A 21,689-nucleotide genomic window follows, 5' to 3' on the forward strand; every position below is an offset into this window, starting at 1 on the left:
TTATTTTCCCCTCAAATAGGACTATAGGAGTAATTGCCTATTAAATTATTCAATTTCTTCTTTTTCTTTTTCATGTCTTCCATAATAAATAATAAGGGTTTGTAACACTTAAAATCTCTCTATTTACTTATCTAACACCTAAACTTTTATAATTACCCTTCTACCACCAAAAAACCTTATCCTTCCTCAAATATAACACTCTCTTTGTCTTCGGTCAGAACCAACCCCATAACGCAAACAGGTCTTTTCCTTCTGCATCTACACAACTTCTGCAGCATTATTTCATCACCTAGCTTCAGCACCGGCCATTATAGTCATCTTCATCATCCTCTTCCAACTCCTCTCATCCATTAGCATTAGCTTCCCCGTGAATTAAGTTGGTTGAAGGATGCTGGGCGGTGAGGACAAGTTCTTCGACGAGAACGGCGGGCGAATCCTCTAGCAACGTGTGAAAGAACTCAAAATATCTTCTCTGAGCTTCCACATCTTCACCGCCGGAAAACTGGATCGAGCCACCGACGACTATAGCGAAAGCCGCATCATCGGTAAGGTAAGAAGGATGCTGGGCGGCGAGGACAAGTTCTTCGAAGAGAACGGCTGTTGAATCCTCCGGCAACGTGTGAAAGAACTCAACATATCTTCTCCGAGCTTCCGCATCTTCACAGCCGGAGAACTGGATCGAGCCACCGACGACTATAGCGAAAGCCGCATCATCGGCAAGGCAAGAAGGATGCTGGGCGGTGAGGACAAGTTCTTCAAAGAGAACGGCAGGAGAATCCTCCGACAACGTGTGAAAGAACTCAACATATCTCCTCCGAGCTTCCGCATCTTCACCGCCGGAGAACTGGATCGAGCCATCGACGGCTACAGCGAATGCCGCATCATTAGCAAGGCAAGCAACGATTGCAGCACCGTCTACAATGCCACCTTCAAGATCGCATCGTTGCTGTCAAGAAATGCTACCACATTAGGAAGTCCAACGTCGAGTGGTTCATAAATGAGCTGATCATTCTTTCCAACCTCCCCGCCAATAAACACATCGCACGCATTCTCGATAGTTTTGGGGTGGTGATGGCTGATGGCTGAGCTGTTGACGGGGGAATTGGCGTTGTCGAAGAAGAAAGGGGAGTTGCGAAAAGCTGTTTGATGGTGAGAGGGGCGGAGTGGCCGACGATGAGGGAGGTAGCAGATGAGCTGCAGAGTTTGATGAGGAGGCAGGAGAAGGAGGCCGGCGGAGAAAGTAGCTGTGCCACCTAGCAAACAACCGAAAATATAATATTTATGCTCTGTCAGTGATTTCGGGGAGGCGGTGGCGAGCAACCCAATTGGACGGGTTTTGACGGAGAGGATGACGGAATGTTTTTTTAGAAAATTAATTAAGTTCTAGGTGGTAGGTGTGTAAACAGTCAAGTTTAGGCGTTAACTAAGTAAATAAGAAATTTTGAAGTGTTATGTAAGTAAAAATCACTAAATAATATCACTTTTTAGAGAGAGGTGCTTCATATAATTTATAGGACTTATTAAGTTGTGAAAAAGGGCTTGACTATTTATTTGAGATTCAAAAGAGTTCAACTGTTCAAGGAATATTAAAAATTTTAGAAGTTCCACTCGAGATCCACTGTTAGTAAACCATCGTTGTTGGATCACTGTCTGATCATCACTACCTAAACATCGCATGATTGCTGCCATGGGACCACCACTCAATCTCAACGTCGAAACATCACTCGGTCTCCTCCATCAAACCACCGCTTATTCATTGCAATCCAACCACAATTATAAGACTATTGTTGGGGGCTCCTTTGATAGCTTGCAGATAGAAAATATAATTTGAAAAAAAAAATGGGATTTTTACATACATAACACCTGAAACTACTTAAAATATCTATTCAACACCTAAAGTTTCATATTTACTAATATACCACTTATTTCTCATTCTAAACATTAGATATAGCACTCCGTTAGGTTCCGTTCCGTAAAAACCCCTCTCCCGAACCCACTCAATTTTCCAGCGTGAAAGCTTCGGCGAAACTTCGTCGCCTCTTCTTCACTCGAGCAGGTACGAATCCCGCCCCTCCTTCGTCGCCTCTTCTTCGATCACAGTTCACATCGCGTGCCCTAGATAAATCCCGTCTCTCCTTCGTCGCCTCTTCTTCGGCGAAGCTTTGGCACTGTTAAAAAATGCAATGCTAGTCGCATGCTGTTCATCTCCTCCAATACCAAGTGCAACGCTTAGGAAATAATGTAAATGTTTTTTCACCGAGGCTTGCTGTTTTGTAGTCATTCTGTTCTTTTTTTTTTTAACTCATTTATTATTTCCATGGACAGAAATGAGTTCCATTAATTTTTGCTACATCGTCCTGAAATTTGGTGGATATTGGAGTGAGGTGCAAGATCAAACTCGAATGAAGTATGTAGGCAGAAATCAGAAAACCTTGAAGCTTCAAAGAGATGAAATCAGTTTGTTGTTGCTAAAAGAACGAGTTGAAGCACTTTGTCATTGACTACGAGGACAACTGTTTGACTTACACTATCATGTCATTGGAACATCACCAATTTCATGCAACAATTTTTTGAGCTAACTATTTTACCGAGAACAATAGTACTGCCATTGCACAGATTTACCAAGAGCAATATATTCTCATTGGAGAGATTTACAGAGAGATTTACCAACAGCAATATATTCTCATTGAATAATTAATCAACAAAGTCAAACACTGATGAGGAAGCTAATTAAAATTACATTTCAAAGTCAAACTTACATCCAAATGATTCAATACAAATCAACAATTACAGGTGGTAAGCAAATTTTTAATAGCGATTGCTACAATTACACTTAGGATTATAACCAACAATTTTTTTATCTGTAAAAGTTCATCTCTCAATGATGATATAGCAATCTCTTCAGCACAACGCGAGTCTGAATCATACGGCATATCATTTACTTCATCACACCAACGAAAGAAGTTACAATCGCCTTCTGATCTGTTCCGGGAGCATCTGTAGAATTTTCTTCCATAACTACGTGCTTTGTTGGACGTATATATTGTACACCGCAAATTACAATGACAATATATTCGATTACTTGCATTGTAATTGGTGTCGTTGACGAACTCGAAGTCATTACTGATTGGCTTAATGGCTTCAGAAGCAATTCAAAAACACCTTCATAATGAAAAATTGGCAAACTTCAGTAATGCATAGCAGTAATGATAAATAAAAGGGAAACTAGTAATTTAGAACTTTTTACAACTCCTCTGTTCCTGATAGGATGCGAAAAATCTGAAGGTGTAAAGCAGCTTAATTTGGCATCTGCATATGTTTAGTACCGTTTGCAACCACTTCAACCTTTTATACATATATAAAGATGAGATGTAAAGCAGACTAATTTAACAACAACTTACAGGTTCCTGTAGCTTCCCGACTGATTGGGGAAGAAGACTACAAAACAACAACTTATAGGAGGCGAAGTTCGACAGATTGGAGAAGAAGACAATAAAACAGCAACAAATTCATTCATATGGTGAAAAAAATTAAAATCATCCTTCGATCTTCGAACAACAAACACATTCACGAAATATAAAATACGATCTTCAAACCTTGCTGATCTTCTCTTCGAACGCGACCGAGAAGAAACGAGGCCAAGGGAAGATGCGCCTTGTGTGAAACCTTCAAACGCAACAGCAAATGCAAGGGGTTGGATTCGAGAACGAGGGGAAGAAGAAGGGTATACGCGGCGAAGGGAAGGGTTTCACGACTGAATAGAAGAGAAGCGAGGTCGGGCTTTTTACACGGAACCCAAACGGCGTGATTTAACGTATTTTTAGTGGTACATTAGTAAATATGAAACTTTAGGTGTTGAATAGGTATTTTGAGTAGTTTCAAGTGTTATGTATGTAAAAATCCCAAAAAAAAATTGGTGATTTCAATTTCATTTATGTTGTGTGAAAATAAAATTCATAATATTTTAGAAGATTTTGGAGAATTTTATAAAATTTATAATACATATTGGTATCCAACAACATTAGCCAAAGAATAAATTTAATGAAAATAATTGCTTGTAAATCCATATTTTCCAAGCTCAAACAATCAAATAAATTCTAAGTTGAAAATAATGTAATAAACCCAAAAAAAACATATATTTTATGTAAAGTACTAATAAATAAATAAGTATTTAATTATTTATTTATTTGTTGTGATTCTCATTGGATGCTATAATACAATACTTTGTGCTATACAAACTTGTTGTAATCATTTTATGCATGTACATGATGTTGATAGTTGCATAAGATTCATGTTGTTGTACCAAAACCTTTACTAAAAAGCATGTTTGATAAATTGCACTTCATTCTCATATCAAGGCATCGTTTGAGACGGTTTTCTTATTGCTTCGTAAAGTAGTTTTTTAGTACAAAAATTAAAATTTTTGTATTAAAAAGCTGCTTTAAGAAGCAGTAAGAAAGTTGTTCCAAACAAAACATAAATAACGTGCATTTTCTAAATGATGAGTGTTGCATAGACAAATACCACATTGTAAGTCATTCACCATCTCTTATTTTAAAATCTTATATTTATTTATGATGTGCTCTACTTATCAATATGTATGAGATTTTTGTATGATATAAGTTACATTATTATTTCTATCATCATGAATATTCCAACACTTCATAAGATCAATTCCAAAATGAAGTTTTTAGACCTTTATTTAAATTATTATTCTATTACATAATTTAAAAACAAAATAGTGGATAGGTGTTGCTGAATAAATAATATGAAAAAAATAAAATAAAATGAATATATCAATTTAAGGTTGTTTTCGGGTTATCGGGTCAACTCGAATCAGATCAGATTTTAAAAAAAGATCATATTTTTGAACATGAACCCAACCCATCTGATAAACATGTTAATCCAGACTCAGAATCTTCCGGGTCGGGATCGGGTCGAATTTCAAGTCGTGTCAAAATATTGACATCCCTAGGCACAAATGCAAAATACATATTCAAAATCAAAATAGAGTAGGGCAAACAATCCTATATTGTATTAAATTTAAAGTTACTAATCTTAAACTATTTAACAAAATTAGAAGAAAATTAAATCCACATTACATTAATTATTAAACTCAATATGATAAAAAAAAAACAACCAAAAAGCCAAATTCATCAAATGGACAGCAACTTGATCTATTTTACAAATTTAAATAAGTTTCCTATTTTTTAATAATCAAATAATTGAAATTTATAATTAATCTTATTTTTTAAATTTTACCCTCATTAACCTCAATATTTTCTCCACAGTAGAACCTTTAAAAGGTGAAATTTTGCATAAAAAATCATTTCTTCTGCTATATGACAGAGGTTTTCATATCCATTTGACCTTCTTCCCGTAGCGAGCAAGGTTGAGACTTTGAGATAGAGAGACATACAGCGACAGTGCCTCAGGGAGCGAGTTTTAGCGGTGGCTGATGGCGGCGGATGGAAGGCAGGGTGTGATGGTGGTGCAGCCACCGGCTACTAATCTCCTCGCGCAGCTTCAGTCGCGGTTCAAGGACGTGGAGGCCGGATTCCGATCATGGCTGGCGAAGCAACCTCTGCCGGTGGAGGCTGCAGTTGTTACCAGCACCGGCGCAGTCCAGGGTGCTGCTATCGGCGGCCTCATGGGTACCCTAACGTCCGACATGTCTTCCAGTTTCCCCTCTCCTCCGCCCCAAGCAGCTGGGCTCAGTCCCCAGGCCATGTCTTCTCTCAAGCAAGCACAGGTCTTCTATTTGTATTTCACTACATAAAAAAGTTCTATTTTGTTTTTTGACATTGTGCTGAACTGCTCGATTTAGGGTTTTAGGTGTCTGTTGAATAGATGCTATTAGCTTCGCCATGCATTTTGAAATAAGAGGCAATAGTGATGGAGTTTGTTGAAGAGGCGCTCTTTTTTTGTCTGGGCTTCTTTCATTACATGAGGGAAAATTATATTGGGTTACGCTTAAAGTTATCTTCAAAATATATGGTTAGGTTTAATACTGGCACAAGCTAAGAGGATGTTTGGATGTAAGTAGGATTCAGTAAATCTGAATTTAATAGATTTGAGGTTATTATATCTTAAAAACTCGGTGAATTCTGATATCTTTAATTTGAGTTAAAATCTAGAAAGTGTTGGGATGGAAGTATAAGGATTTTTTGGATCGAGTCCTTTGGTTCGATTTGTGATTGGCTTGATTCACACTAGATGGAAACTAATGTTTAATACAGCAATATAATTTATTGGGCTTATTAAAGTTTACTTGAGATCAATTATTCCAAACAATTGATTATTTTTTAGAACCTTATTTTAACTTAGGTGGTGTTTTACTCCTCAATCAATGTCCCAAAAAATTTGGGATTTATTAGGGTTTATGTCTCTTAGCCTAAGTAGATGGCCCCAAGCTTAGGTGGATATTTGGCCTTTTTGATTGGGCCCTTAGATTTAGGTCACAAGCTCCAATAAAATCCCATGTTTTTTAGAATATTTTTCTACTGGAGTATAATATAACTCTTAAAGTTACTAGGATTTAGGATTGAAGTGAGTTTCCTACTTTATGGTTTCACTAAGTTTATTAATTTTGTCTTAGTGGTTTAGGCTTAATTAAACTATTTATTCTAATTAGGCTATTACCTATTATTTGATTGGACTAATTAAAAGTAGTTAATTAAGTTAAAAAAAAACAACAACAAGCAGCTTTTCTTCCACTTTGTGGGGTCGGCAAAGTAGTAATAAAACATTAATTAATCTAGAGGCATCATAATCAAACACCAACTAAGCAAAGTTTTTCTTCCACTCCTTAGGAAACCTTTGGTTGAAATCCTTCATATTTCTTTGTTCTAAAAAAAGAGATAATATGTCCGTCATTTTGGTGATGATGGTCTGCATTGCCAACCCCATGTCGTCACCCATCTCATCCTCCATATGATTAGCTTCATGTTGAAGTCATCGACGACATTAGGATCCTCTTCACGCCATGACTCATTGAGCTCAAACACATTGATGGCTTTCTCTTCCTCAACCATTTCCTCAAATTCGTGAACCACATTCCCACTAGTAGCCTTTTTGGAACACAAATCCCTCCTCACATCCCTGAGTGGCAATGCATCCTCTCCTACTTCACTGAATACCTTATGCACGTCTTCCTCATCTCCTTGCTTTCAATTGTGAAATCTTGAGTGAGGGGCAATTACATGATTAGACAATGATGAGAGTCTGAGGAGTGATAATGGGATTCAGAGTTTTTTTTTTTAAATCTTGAGAGGACAAAATAGAGTTTGGCGGGTTAAGGGATTAAATGCCCTCTAATCCTCTAACAAAATAGAGTTTGCGGTAGGGAGTTGGAAGCGACATGTGGGGGTGGGGGTATTCAATATTGGAAAATATGCCATTCCTAATGCTTTCATGAGGCACATCACATGAGCCAAGTTAATTGAAAATTTGTAATGTCCTCATTATTGTTGTTCAGAAAGAATCTTTTATTGAGTTAACATTTTATCATGTATATTAATTTAGAATCTCTCAAGGCACTATGGACCAAAGTGAATGGGCTTAAAGGACATGGACCAATGTGATTCACCACTTACCGCAGGAATTGTGCGTAAGCACTAATTTGTTTATTGAAATATAGCACTTTCAAGCAAAAGCAACTTATATGTTATCTTTTCGTTGTGTGTGAAAATAGAATCTATAATTCAATTCAATTTGCTCCATTTCAAAGTGGGCCTTTAACTTGTAGAGTGTCGCATGACCTTGAGTGAAAATTTTCTGTAGTTTGTCTTTGATATAAACAATGAATTGGAGTTTTTTTTCCCTAGTTAAACACAAATTTGATATGAGAGGAATGCAACTTTTGTTGTAGACTCGATCTGAATAACACTTTGTTATTGTGAAGATTTATGGTAGTGTTGAGAGTAAGTTTAGTTGCATGGATCTTTATGTACAAATCTAGGGTATATTTTCTATTAATGGTTTGTGTTGTTTATGTTTGATATGAGCTGACAATGGTTTGCATCAGAGCCCTACATGGGGTCCTAGTTGGATACCCATTGCGTACCCACGCTCTACGTTGGCGGGCTTTGCCCACCCACACCCACCTATGGTGACTTTCCTGATGTCATACCCACCCACACTCACCCACTTTCCAGCTTATTGAATGCAGTCTGCCATAGATTAATGGCCTTGAGGTTTTTTGTCATTTTCTCTAACCGCAAACTTTCAATCTACATATCAAAATTTATCATGGTTATGACGCGGTTCAGTGTTGCACATTGCGTAGTAATGATTATTATAATATAATGCATGTATATGTTAATTAGTAATATAAATCGGTTGTCCTTTGATGTTGAGTACCCACCCATACCCACCCACGATGTCATGAGCGTACCCATACCCACCCATGCCCATTGGGTATGGGTGGGTACATGGGTGGGTGTGGGTATGGGTACCTAATGCAGGGCTCTGGTTTGCATGCCATTTTTTTTTGAAGTTGTTACTGCTGTTTGTTTTTTTCATTTCTCCTTGTTCGATCACTTTAAAAAAGTTACTGCTTTACATGGATTGCAGGCTTTTGCAGGAGGTCCCTTGGTACAAGCTCGAAATTTTGCCGTCATGACAGGTGTAAATGCAGGTATTTCTTGTGTCATGAAAAGGATAAGAGGGGTTGAGGATGTCCAAAGTAGGTAAGTTCAAACTTAATCAGAGGTATTTCTTGTTGTCTCTAATCTTTTCTTCCGTTTTAATGTTTAAGCGGGAGTTTAACTGGAGTACACTAGAGTAGTTACACCTTTTATATACATTTGTTGAAATAAATGATTCCTATTTGTTTGCTATTTGCATATTTTAAGGATGATACGTTAGCATAATTAGTTCATTCAACTCTTTTCTCTAGACAAAGTCTGCAATCATCTTTTTAGAGCCCAAGGTATCCGCTAAGATTGCACAAATTAGCATTATTAAACACACATTGACAATTAAACTGCCTAAAAAGAAGTAAAAGATAATACTCTTTCTTGCACATGTGATAATTCTAAAGTAATTTTCATGTGATTTTGCTGCTCCAAATATTATAAGATAATATGTTCAAGAAACATCCAAGCTAGCACATAACTTCATAATCTACATTTTTTGCATCATGAACAAAATAAATGGCAATCCATATATATATATATATATATATATAGATAATTTGTGACAAATGCAAGTTAATGATTCTAGTCTAATTATGCCAAAAATTTAACAGAAACGCACTACTATAAAAATTACCAAGGTAGAGTTTGATTGATTATTGTAGAAATAACTCCCACAAGCCTCAAAATAACATATATAAACATTTTTCACATATTTTGTGTCATGCAAGTTATTGATTCTAGTCTATTTATGCAAAATCTTACCAAAATTACGCTACCATACAAAATTGTCTAGATATTGTTTGATTGGGTATTCCAAAATTAACTCCCAGCAGTTTCAGAAATAACATTTATAAACATTTTGCAAAAGTTCACAGATTTTGATATTTTCAGAAACAAAGTCTAGAGTTTAGTTTATATTGAATTTTCCCATAATTTAAAATAATTTTAATAAGAGGCTTTCAAATGCAAAACTGCTATCTTCTTCTTTGTTTGAGGTGGTGAGCCTTCTTTTGGTCACAACTTACAGCAATGTAATCTGCGCACACAGCACCATTCTCATGGACTTTGCCATTGAGCTTGGCAGACAAGACTTTTGCTGACATGAGAAAGGGTTCTAATCATATACTGTTTTGGCCGGTCACAGAGCTAACTACAGTTGCCGCAAAGCTTTGCTCTAGTACAGGTGTTGCCACAAGTCATCTATGACTGCTTGTTACATACAGCGGCCTTTTTGGGGCTGTAACGAGTGCCGTTGTTGTACACTTTGAGTGACTACAACAAGTGGATTTTGCAATGGCCATCTATGAAATCATTCTCTGATTTCAGATGCTGCAATTGTATGCAACCAAGCTCAATGTCAGTGTACAATTGTCCGATCACCTTGCACTCGAGACTATGGGTGAAATGAGCTAACCTAGAAGGCTAGAACTTTTAAGCCCATTTAATTATGCTCTCCCAAAACCATGATGGATTTTGGCATCTCATTGATGATTGGATTTGATGGATTACCAAAAAGAGACAATTAGGCTCATATAATATAATGCATTTCTTCTATTAAAATTATTATATAATTTCACTTTATTTTTGGTCGAATTTAAAACATCTCAAACATGTTGTAACTAGTGCTTAATTTGTGCACTTGTTCAAGTGGAATTTCCCTGGAAATTTAACTTTCATCTCATTTTTCATAAGAACTTAGAACTGTTATCGTTTTGTTTTTAAGTGATTTTGATTTTAATCATTTATATTCTCCAAAAGGAGATAAATGAACTGTCGGAAGTAGATATTTATGTCCTTTCTTTTAAATGGCCTGTTTCAAATTGAACTAACTAGGGTTACAGGGCTATAATTGTTCCTTTGATTAATGATATTGTACTTGCAGCATGGTGGCGGCTTTTGGTTCAGGGGCAATGTTTTCTTTGGTGAGTGGAATGGGAGGCCCAAATCAGGCTGTCAATGCTGTCACATCAGGATTATTTTTTGCTCTTGTTCAAGGTGGCCTTTACAAGGTTTGGGAGCATTAACATAAAATACTTTAAAAACTGATTTTAAGCAGGCCTGTTTTGATTATCTCATTGAGGGATCTATAAAAGCTTAAAAATTAATCCGTTAAAATTCTACCCGAATATACAGGGAGAGGCCGGAGCCCTAAAAGCTCAAATTTTTGGAGCTCACATGATTGCTTTAGCTTTTTTTATAGTTTTGTGCGTGATAAGCATTTGAAAATTTAAATTTGGTTCCTATTTCCTTCTTTGGAATTTTCCAAAAGCAAGTCATGAATTCTATGACATTGTCAGATACAATAGTTTCAAGTAATCCAGGAAGATTAGCCACTTCGTTGAAATATAAATTTGTTATGTAAGATGCATTATCAAGATTAAAACATGGAAGGAAATGGGACATTTTAGAAAACAAGCAACCTCAACGAAATTAGTATAATGCTTCCTAAGTGTTTGTAGTATTCCTAAAGTAAAACTCATGCTAACATGATAACTTCTTCCCTAGATTTATATAGAAAATGATATATAAAGCCCAACACAATTCATGTCGTTTGGTAAGTTTTACATTGTTATACTAAATGCAACTTCTCGTTTCAATCTAGGCCAATAATTCCCATCATTAGTCATGGCAATAAGTTTATCTCAATTGAAATGCCTTGCAACATCACTACAATTACTTTCCATATAACAAAATCTCGTGAAGATAAATAAAAAAATGTAAAGTTGAGTTCACCTAAATGGAAAGCCATTCTTAATCATTATATTCTTATAAGTGTAGCTGAGACACTAGTTAAATTAAAATATATCTCATTAAAGTCCTTATTATTGATGTGTTCCTCTTTAACCCGACCAAAATCAGATATCTTATATTGCATGGTGTTTAAGATAGTAACTACCTCACTTAAGGCTTTGACTTATTTATTTTCAATTCCAGCGCAATATTTTAACATAAATGTATATATTCTTGTAAGAATTCAACCCTCCTTTCTTTTCAGAATTGAAGTACTTTGAATTTTGATCTTTCGAATTTTAGGATAAATTTCTTCGGAAATGAGTAATACTTCCATTGTAAAAATATTTGTACGATGGCATGATTAGTGTCAGAGAATTAGGAGAATGGATAGACTTAACGATAACATAGATTTAAATTTTTCAAAATAATTTATGAAGAATAGATTGAATACCTTGGGCAATACTTTTATTAAGATAACAAATGAAAATGAGGATTCATAAAGCTGATTAAATAGTTGGGATAATGCAAATAATGATAAAATATGTAACAAATAAATACTAAAGATTAAAGCACCCACCCTTTTTATTAAAATGTTGTATTGCGGAGTATTAATATTTAATTAAAGAATTAGCTTAAATGTTTTTCCCAGTCGTGAAGCCTCATATTTGCATTCTGTAACCCTTTTTTTTTTCTCTAGTTGTACTTTAATCGCATTGATGTCATCCCTAAGTTGTCCTACTCTTATTGATCCTGCCCTCCCATCATAAAAGACATCAACCAACCACCTTCATCGCCGCTATCGCATTTGTTGTCGTCCTACTCCATGTGCTCTATGATGTAGTCCCGCTCTTACTGCCAACTAAAATATATCAAGGATATGATTGAAGTATTAGTATTTGGTTGATGGAGGTTAGATTTAGAAGGATTTGGAAGGATATATTGTGTTACCATTAAAGTTCTACCCTTTAATACCCGTGCAGTTATATGCATTATATAGAAGCTTTGCTACTCCTTAAAAGTTTGATTAAGGTTGAGGTTGATGATCAAGAGGAGGCTGTTAATGAGGCTGAAATTATTAAAGAGCATGTTATACATTGGCTTATTGATTTGAGTGCTGAAGAGATGGTCTCTTTTTTAACAAATTGGTATATTTCAGAATAGCCATCAAACCCCAAATAACTGAGCTCAAAAGTGATGCTTACATTTTTTTTTGAACTCCTAGCTACTGCTAAGGCCAATATTTGGCCAATAGTTTGTCATTCGAATTCTCGGGCCTTGACAAATTGGCTTTTTGTGCTTTCATTTGGTAGCTCTACTGGAAGCTTTTGAAAGCTTTCATTGCTTCTTAGAAGGCTCTCACCTAGAGAGAGATTGACGTGAAAAGTACTAAAATTACTTGAAAAACATTGAATATTCTATCATAATAAAAGGACAAAGTAAATATATATATCAAAGTTAAAGAGCATATAGAAGACATATATGTAAGATTTAGGCTTCATTTGGGATGGCTTTCTTAATGCTTCTTAAAGCAGCTTTTTAGTACAACAAATAAAATTTTTATACTAAAAAGCTGTTTTAAGAAGCAGTAAGAAAGCCATCTAAAACGAATCAAAGAAGAGAAGTTACCTAGTCTTGAGTGGTTTGGGTTAAAAAAAGGTTGAGGGTGCTTCTATAAGATTATTGAATTTTACACTTCCTCATAATTTTGGTGTTTTAGAGTGAGATAATATATGGTGGGAAATAGAACTTCAAGCTATATTACCTATTACTTCAAACAGAAAACTTTTGAGGAATAACCATCTTCGCATTTTTAAACCGGACAAGTTACAAGTCAAAGTCTACAGACTATCCAAACTGTGTAGTTTAAAAGATTTCAAACCTTTGTTGGATTATACTGCAAAGTTCTCTTGCTGAATATATCAGCAACGCTGATTTTATGCAGAAAGAACATTCTGAAAGTGCTTATTGTCGATTATTATGCAGGTTGGCCAGAAATTTTCACAGCCACCTGCTGATGATATTTACTACAGACGAACCAGAAATATGTTGACTAGTCTTGGCCTAGCGAACTATGAGAAGAACTTCAAGAAAGGCCTGCTCACAGATACCACTCTTCCTCTTCTCACAGACAGGCAACTTCTAGCTTCTCTAGCTTCATACCTTCCGTAATTTACTGTAACCTTGTTATTGATTAGCTTTTACTTTTTTGAATCTTCTGCTCCAGTGCTCTTAGAGATGTCAAGATTCCTCCTGGTCCAAGGCTTCTCATTCTTGATCACATCCATAGGTGTGTAGTGAAATTATCATAGCTTAGATTAAGGGAGAAATGCAATTTTTTCTTCAAATTTGTTTTCTTTATTTGTATCTTCTTCTACTATTTCAGGGATCCTGAGTTGAAGAAAGGAAGATGATGAAGTTGGAAGTAACACAACCAACAATGCACTGGAACAGTTATTTAGAACTGAAAGTCTTTGGCACAGAAATACTTTGTTTTCTTATATTGTTTAAATTATCACCATCTATGAATTGCTTCAAGACTTGTATTGTTTTAGGCTTTTCCGGAGGGTATCCGGAGATCAATAAAAATGTGTCACGTCATCCCATTGTTGGGTACCCAACTCGGTGCCGCTGGGTACCCAATGCTTAATCTGACGGTTCTCTCGTCCAGTGTCCACACGGAATAATAGTTCCTAGCTCCTAAAATTGATAGAATTTTGGTGTCAAAATTTTTTGGTATAGGGTTTTCTGACTCAAATTTTATAATGATATGAATTTTAGATTTTATTTGGAATGATTTTTTTGTGTTTTAAGACAATTTTTTAGTATAAAAATTTTTAAATTAAAAGTTTTATATCAAAAAGTTGTTTCGGAAACAGTGAGAAAGTCTTCGCTTCATAAACATTTATTATTCTAAAATTCCTCAGTGTAATTTTTTCTATTAGATCAAATGTGCTCAATTAATAATTTTAAATTCTTCACATTACCTCCTTTCATTAGTTCAAGAAGGCTTTGTTTATGATTAATTTGTTTCATGACAAGCATATTAGGAAAAAAAAGATAAATAAATTAAATTAAATTATACAATTATCTTAAAATTATTCCATACAATTTTCAAAATTCGTGCTAAGGTTGTTACCCTAATGCTTTTCAACTGGCAATCAAATCATTATGGTTGTTATTCATTTAATGGTCATAGATGTGCATGACCCATTCTTTTATGTGCACATCATTGAATCTTCCCTTGTAATATGCCATTTGAGTATGAAAATTCTCTACAATGCTTATGGCCAATCTTTCCTACACATGGCATGTACTCCCATTTCATTCATATTAGCAGTCATTATTTATTACCATAATAACATGCAATTTACATCATAACATCATGTAGCAGGAAGCATGGCATGAATATAAGCATGCCATCATCATTTATGTGCATTATGCATGTTGCATAAGGCACATGCATCCTATGTTAGCATGCTGTATATTGCAAGTCACATACGAAAAACAAGTAGGAATCATGTGGTACCACCTCCACACCACCTCTTTATAAAGGAATCACAGCCATGCATGCTTAGTCACATGTAGATCTTCATGAGAACATGATCAAAACACATCACCACATCATCATATACATGATTACACATGATAAACAGGATGAAAATATGAACGCCGCACGTAATAATTTGCCCCTGCTCACACTATTATATATGCATATAGTTATAAAGTGTACGATAGTACACTGAGATGGCTAAAAATTTTCAAAATGATTAAGAACTCACTTGAATGTATATTCTGATTAACACATCAAGTAGAAACGCAGTATGGCAGCACATACCATTGAAATAAAGCTCATTAAAAATCAGTACAATAAGCAACAAGCTGGCTGGCTCTTGCATCCAACTTTTTGTTTCTGACGAGATAAGAACAAACCTGCCCAAGATCATTTCACAGCCCATTGCAGGAAATAAGGGCCTCATATCAGTATATATATATATGAAAACCTTGAACATCACTCAGGCCATATACCATTGTCCCACAAATACCAAGCAGAAACTGCCATAGTTTGTTGCCTTATGTGAAAACCAAGCAGTTTAATGCAAATTTATGGGATATTCACAGGAAAAGAACAAAGAGACATTAAGGATCACATGTATGGTGGCGGCGGCGGCATACGGGTAGGCGGTGGCATCCGCTGATGGTTATAACCATTTTCCGATCGGCTCTGAGCAACTCGATCATTGGTGGTGCCTCCTCTTTGAAGAAAGCTTCCGGACTGAGGAGGCTGGTTTGGGTTGAAGGGACCCCACCACCGCGATTCCCCATCGAGTGGGATCCATGGGAGTGGGGCGAACCCTTCTCTCCCCCATCCATAGTACCAATCAAAATGCCTACCAGAGTCTTGGAAACTCCGGTTTGCGGAGGTTGAGACAGAGAAACCATAGAAACCACCTATGTCTGTAGAGGTTGAGGTTGAGGTTGAGATTAGAGTTACTCCCCTTGGCCTTGGCCTCCTGATTGGGGGAAAAGGGGAACTGTGTGGGGGCGGCGAGGAAGATACTGATTGCTGATAGATATGACTTCCATTGCCTCTAGCATGGGTCCTTACCTCCCCCAGTACAGGTGGTGCCATGGATCCAGCTACTAGATTACTCCCACTCCGCGTTGAAATTGACCTTCAAGATTTAAAAGAGAATTACATTAGATCATCCACGCAGAGGTTGCATTAAGGCTTTGTTTGGGACGGCTTTCTTATTGCTTCTTAAAGCAGCTTTCGTTTAAAAAAATTTAAGAAACAGTAAAAAAGCTGTCCCAAACGAAGCATAAATCTTGGAGGGAATTGCTTACCCATGTGGAAGGGGATGGGCATGCACAAAAGATCCGAGTCTTTGCGGGTTGTTCGTATCATTCCTCGGTAGCCGTAGACCATATTGGGATGTAGGCGGCTCAGAATTAGTGGCCAATGGAACTGGAAGTGGGGGTGGCTGATGCTGCCAGTTGTGATTTGGGGGATCCGTTGAAGAAAAACTATGAGGGTTGAGCATTTCAGCTTGTGGTTGTCCTCCCAGACCAGTTGGATGCCGGTGGAAATGAGAATTTTCAAGAACAGAATCAGAAGAACTCAAAGGAGCGGTATGCATCGGGTGGTGAGCAAAACCATGCAGAGCCTGGTAAGGGCAAACATGGGAGCTACCAGAAGCGCTTGAGTGGTCCCCAAATGAGCTACTGCCCAAAGACTCGTGATCTTTGGTGAAGTATAGATTTAAATAAGAAATGAAAGCAAAAATTAGAAACACTTATAAACAAGTAGAAAGCAACGAGCAAGTACACAGAATCAAGAAAGGTAAAGCACTTACATGAACTTGGCTGTGACTCCATCTCCCTGCAAGGGAACAAAACAAACAATGAAATTCATGATGCTAGCAAGAAAGGTTATGGTGAAACCATCCTTGTAGACCATATTTAGCAATAAAAATGGAAAATTGCAAGAATAAAAGTAATTTATCACAAAATTTAGATTGCAAAATAAAATGTTTCGAATGTCAAAGAAACAACATTCATATACAGAATACCCAGGGAATCATGACCGGGGAAAAAAGCTTCAACTTCATCATGAATGTCCAATAATAAATAGTTTGAGATTTTTAGAACTAAAAAAGTATCTGATGGGGACATCAGAGCTTGGAGGATTTATCACCATAGAGACCGGAGATCTACAGCTTTTATTGAGTCTTTATATTTTTAATTTTCATATATTGCAGGAGATTTATGTGGTGTTATTTATTTTATTACAGTTGTACCCTCTCTTGAGGGAGCTTTTATATTGTTTGGCCAAGAGCCTTTTTGTCTTTTATTCCTTTCATGTTTTGGTGCCTATATATTGGCCCATTGTTCTCTTGTAAGGATGATGAATGTATTTTTATTCCTTTCTTGAAAAGTTTATCCTTCAAATTTTTAAGATTCCATTTAATATATTTTTTATCAAAGAACTAATAAATTGGCATCTTTCTAGTATATGAAATTTCATTAAATATATTTGTCAACCAAACAACCTCAACATCTCTCACAATTCTCCAAATCTCAGAAGGTGTATCATTTAGACACAAAACTTTGGCATTAAATATTCTTCAACGCTAACTCAACTTCAATTTGTTGGATAAATTGATGATGTAGTTCATCACTATATTCTTCATGCTCATCTAAACAGATTTCTTCTTTAAATTTTTATTTAATAACTTTTAAAAATAGCATTTTCATCCATCTTGACATCTTCATTTTTAACAAAATTATGTTATCTTTGCTTCTAAACTTGGTCAAAAGATCAAGATATCTTTTCATGACTATTTTACATTACTCTCTATCCTTCTTAATATTGATATAAATCAACAACAACAACAACAACATCAAGCCTTTATAAAAAAAATTAAGCTAAGCAAAGATGCACTTGTAAATGCAAAAAATATATATACATACTATATTTATGTAGGTTGGTGGCATACTATATTTATATATACATTTAAAAAATATTGATACCAATCTGTGCCTCCCCAATGATAGAAGTTATCAAGATAAAGAAATAATTAATATTATATTCCAAGTTTCTGTGGGCTCCGAAAATTCGGCCCCGGCCTCCCCGCCGCTTTTTTTCTTTTTATTTGAGCGAGGGGAGTTTTAACGGATAAGTTCCGGGGTAAATTTTGGAAGGCAGATGAGTTTGTAGATAAGACACTGCCCAGAGATTTCGCCCTCATTTTGTGAGGACTTTATAATATGAGTTTTGGTTTCCTATAGGCGCAAGCCCCTATAGTTAATTACCCCTCCCGATCACGAGAGAGAACTTTCGATTAAGGCTAGTCGTCAATCAGATACGTATAGAATACGTGTTATTTGGCATATAGTAGCAAACAATAGGTTTAGGAATTTTGGAGAACTGGATTTGGATTTGGGAAATTTGGAAAGTAATTGAAAAGTTTGATAATTTGGGCATAATTTGATATTTAAATAGATTGCACTTGCACTTAACGGATGGTGGGAGAATGATGATAGACCCGATCAAATCATGGTTCCGTCCGTCCCGGGCCATCGTGGTCCATGGTCACTTAGTCAGAGAGGTAGTCGACCCAACGACAGAAGATCCTGCGGCAGCCATGGGTTGCTTCGTCCAAGGGGACTTATAACCGGTTGGATGCTTGTTCTAAGGGGACAAATTTAAATCCCACCTTAGCTTACAGAGGGCTTTGTGCCCTATCGATCATATCCTATTGATTCATATCTCAAGAATTTGATGCCAATAAGGAGCGTATTGGCTCTGCCATAACTGATATTTTGTGGTGCCATTTGGCGAAAAAACCACTCTGTTCAGAGGGCCCCGGGTCATAACCGTTTATCCTACGGTACCATTTGGTGGCAGACCGCCAGTTAGAGGACACGTACCACGTCCTTACTGGCAGGAGAAATTTTGAGAATGGATCCTAGTAATATTTTTGACTAGGCATTTAGCTCTTTTGTGGGCTGAGGTAAATTTTGATTTTTCCACCCCGATAAAATGTTGCGGAGGGTGGATGGATTTTGCTTTAAGTGATTAATGGGTTGAATTACAAATTTAAATATTTTTGGATTTTGGGATTTTGAGATTTTTTTGGATTTTTGGGTATTTGGGATTTTTTTTGGGATTTTTGGGAGGAAATTGAAAGTGTTTGGATTGGACTGTGGATATTTGGGAAACATTTAAAAATATTTGGGAACCCCTCCGGTTGAAATCTGCATTCAACACGGCCATCATCGGGGAGTTTAAGGTTATTTCCATTTAAAGCTTGAACCTTGTCGACTCTGTCTGGCTGTCGACAGAGGATTATATTTCGTAGGCTTTATGCCCTTGAGAGTAAATTCTCTTGATTTTAGGCTTTGAAGACCTAATATGAATGTATTAAAACAAATATTCCTGTCGCCACTGCCACATATTTGTTTGTTTGTTCGAACCTTGTTTACTCTTATTGATCTGTATAAGAGGATCAGGTTTGAACTTGAATTCAATTGTTGACCCGCGCATCATCCCTAAACGTCACGTGTGTACCAATAACACGCTCGCCGGGGCCCATGCAGGTTCTTTGATTTCTTTTACCCCCTTTCAGTGTACCTATGTGTATACAAATTACAGTGCACGTGCGGGGGTACTTTGAAAGTATTTGTAGACACCTTCTGTCCGCTTGCATAGAAATTGTGGATTCGGTGGCGTGGCTTCGTAGTTTGTGGACGCCTTCTGTCTGCTTGTATGAATGTTACAGATCCGATGGCGTGGCTTTGTAGTTTGTGGACGCCTTCTGTCTGCTTGTACGAATGTTGCAGATCCGGTGGCGTGGCATAGCAGCTTCTGAATAAAATTATTCACAGCTTCTGGATTAAGTTGTTAACTGCTTTGTACAGGTAGACTGTCGTACATTACTCGTTGCCTTCTGCGGGTGGATCGTAGTGTACCAACTAATCTCCTGCCTTGTACTTATAGATGCTAGTAGATAGCTTGTAGGAACTCATATTCTTTATGCCTTCTGTTGTGATTTTGGTCTTTACGATACATCCATTATTATTGGAGGTAGATGTATTCATCCTTAGGCTGAAGTTGACTACAGGATACTGCATTTACTATAATCTTTATGCATCTACCCATAAGTAGCATGTGGCATGTACATTTGTCTTTGTAGAGAGCCGATATGTGTTGCAGATCTTTCATCCTTGCTTATAGAAAGCTAATATATTTGATTAATGATGAGTGGTATTCGTTGTATTTTCCTGATAGTCATTACAAACTTTTCCTTCTACTCGTAGGCTAGATGTTGTTTGTATGGCCGATCTCCTACGACAACTCGTAGGACTTCACATGTGCCACAGGTGTGTTGTCTTCTGCTTGCAGGTTATGTGTTCACCGACTTGTAAGTTGAAGTTAACATTATGAACACCATTGTGTTCATTGCATATCTTGATTATCACTCACAAATGACCCATTGTATAACAATATACCTTTTGTTATGCCACTATATGATTTGTTAGTGAATTTGTTATCACTTTATGTCAACTTGCATTGATTGTGGTAGGACAACATTCCAACTTGCACTTGTTTATGAATTGCTTGGAATTTTATAAATGATGTGGGTCCATTGATCTTCGTTGTCGCTTAAAGCCATCCATGAGCGTTCATAGGTTTCTTATGATTGCTTGTAAATGGAACGTTGTATGTGTAGTAGGTCTTTTGTTGTTCGGTTGAGTCTCTTGTCATCATCCACTTGAACTCAAACTTAAGCTCATTGTACTTTCTTGAGTTTGGATTCTCTTGCATATGATTCAAGTTCTCATGATTGTTCAAGTTCGATCCTTCTTGATTAGTTGCTCATTCAAGTTTGATTTGAGTTCATGCTCCTTTAGTTCTCTTATGGATTCGAGTCCAAGTCTTTGGTAATCAAAGTACAAACTCTTTGCTTGAGTTCAACTATTCAAGTCAAGCTTGAATGAAGTTCTTTTGGTTGAGCTTTGATTTAAGTCCTCCTTGGCCAAATTATGAGTCCTCATTATTGTTCAAGTTATGAGGTTCAAAATGAGTTATTGTTAAAGTTCAAATGATAGTCCAAGTTCGAATGTTCAAGTCATGATTCACTTCAATTTCATTTAATTAAATTTGATTTTATGATCAAGTTATATTCTCATTTCAATTTTATTTTAATTAAGTTTAAAATTAGTCATTTGTATTTTGTCCACAAGTTCAAGTCCAAGCACAAGTCCAAGTCCAAGTTTCAGTCCGAGTTCAAGTTCAATCTGTCCAAATTTTGGACAAGTCCTTGAATCTTCAGTGAAAATTTCGGCAGCCTCCTGGCGTCTCCCCCGTTTAGGGGAAAAACTAAGAGGCAACCTGCCCCTCGACGCTACGTGAGCGCTTCAGGTAGGTGTCAAAAATGACACCGCGGTCGCAAATGAAATTTTTTTTATCCCCGCCTGCTACGTGAGCATTTAAGGGTTTTTATGTTTGTTGATTATAAGAAGAAAACAGGCGTTAGAAAAAACACAGATTTCCCCCCTCTGCACCACGTGGGCGTTCGGGGGTACTTATATGAAAATAAAGAACACATTTTTTTATCCCCTTCGCCGCAAGCTCCGCACCAGTTTCCCGCCCTATAACGCTACTTGAGCGCCTCGGGGGTTTGCCGGCTCGTTGCTAGCATTGAAGAGGGATCCTTATCTCGTCGCAAGCATCGTACCGGTTTCCCGCCCTCAACGCTACGTGAGCGCCTTGGGGGTTTGCCGGCCCGTCGCAAGCATCGAGAAAAGAACCAT

General features: G+C 36.7%; 2 protein-coding genes across 2 annotated transcripts in view; one reads left to right on the top strand and one right to left on the bottom strand.

Annotated features, from left to right (window-relative positions):
- Positions 1 to 5,352: 5,352 nt before the first annotated feature.
- Positions 5,353 to 13,907, top strand: LOC110112092 (chloroplastic import inner membrane translocase subunit HP30-2-like). Its single transcript, XM_020844184.2, has 6 exons — positions 5,353 to 5,752; positions 8,575 to 8,690; positions 10,522 to 10,648; positions 13,356 to 13,504; positions 13,597 to 13,659; positions 13,756 to 13,907. The coding sequence occupies exons 1-6, from the start codon at positions 5,459 to 5,461 to the stop codon at positions 13,781 to 13,783; spliced, it is 777 nt and encodes a 258-aa protein (XP_020699843.1). The 5' UTR covers positions 5,353 to 5,458; the 3' UTR covers positions 13,784 to 13,907.
- Positions 13,908 to 15,119: 1,212 nt separating this feature from the next.
- The window catches only part of LOC110112086, a 39,923-nt gene continuing 33,353 nt past the window's right edge, over positions 15,120 to 21,689 (bottom strand). Inside the window, exons 4-6 of the mRNA XM_020844177.2 lie at positions 16,727 to 16,752; positions 16,218 to 16,614; positions 15,120 to 16,045 (exon numbers count right to left, since the gene is read on the bottom strand). Of these exons, the coding sequence (XP_020699836.1) occupies positions 15,517 to 16,045; positions 16,218 to 16,614; positions 16,727 to 16,752 (952 nt within the window). The 3' untranslated portion in view covers positions 15,120 to 15,516. The remainder of the gene's footprint in view (positions 16,046 to 16,217; positions 16,615 to 16,726; positions 16,753 to 21,689) is intronic.

Source organism: Dendrobium catenatum, unplaced genomic scaffold (genome assembly GCF_001605985.2).
Source record: "Dendrobium catenatum unplaced genomic scaffold, ASM160598v2 fragScaff_scaffold_1507, whole genome shotgun sequence".
Taxonomy (NCBI): Eukaryota; Viridiplantae; Streptophyta; class Magnoliopsida; order Asparagales; family Orchidaceae; genus Dendrobium; species Dendrobium catenatum.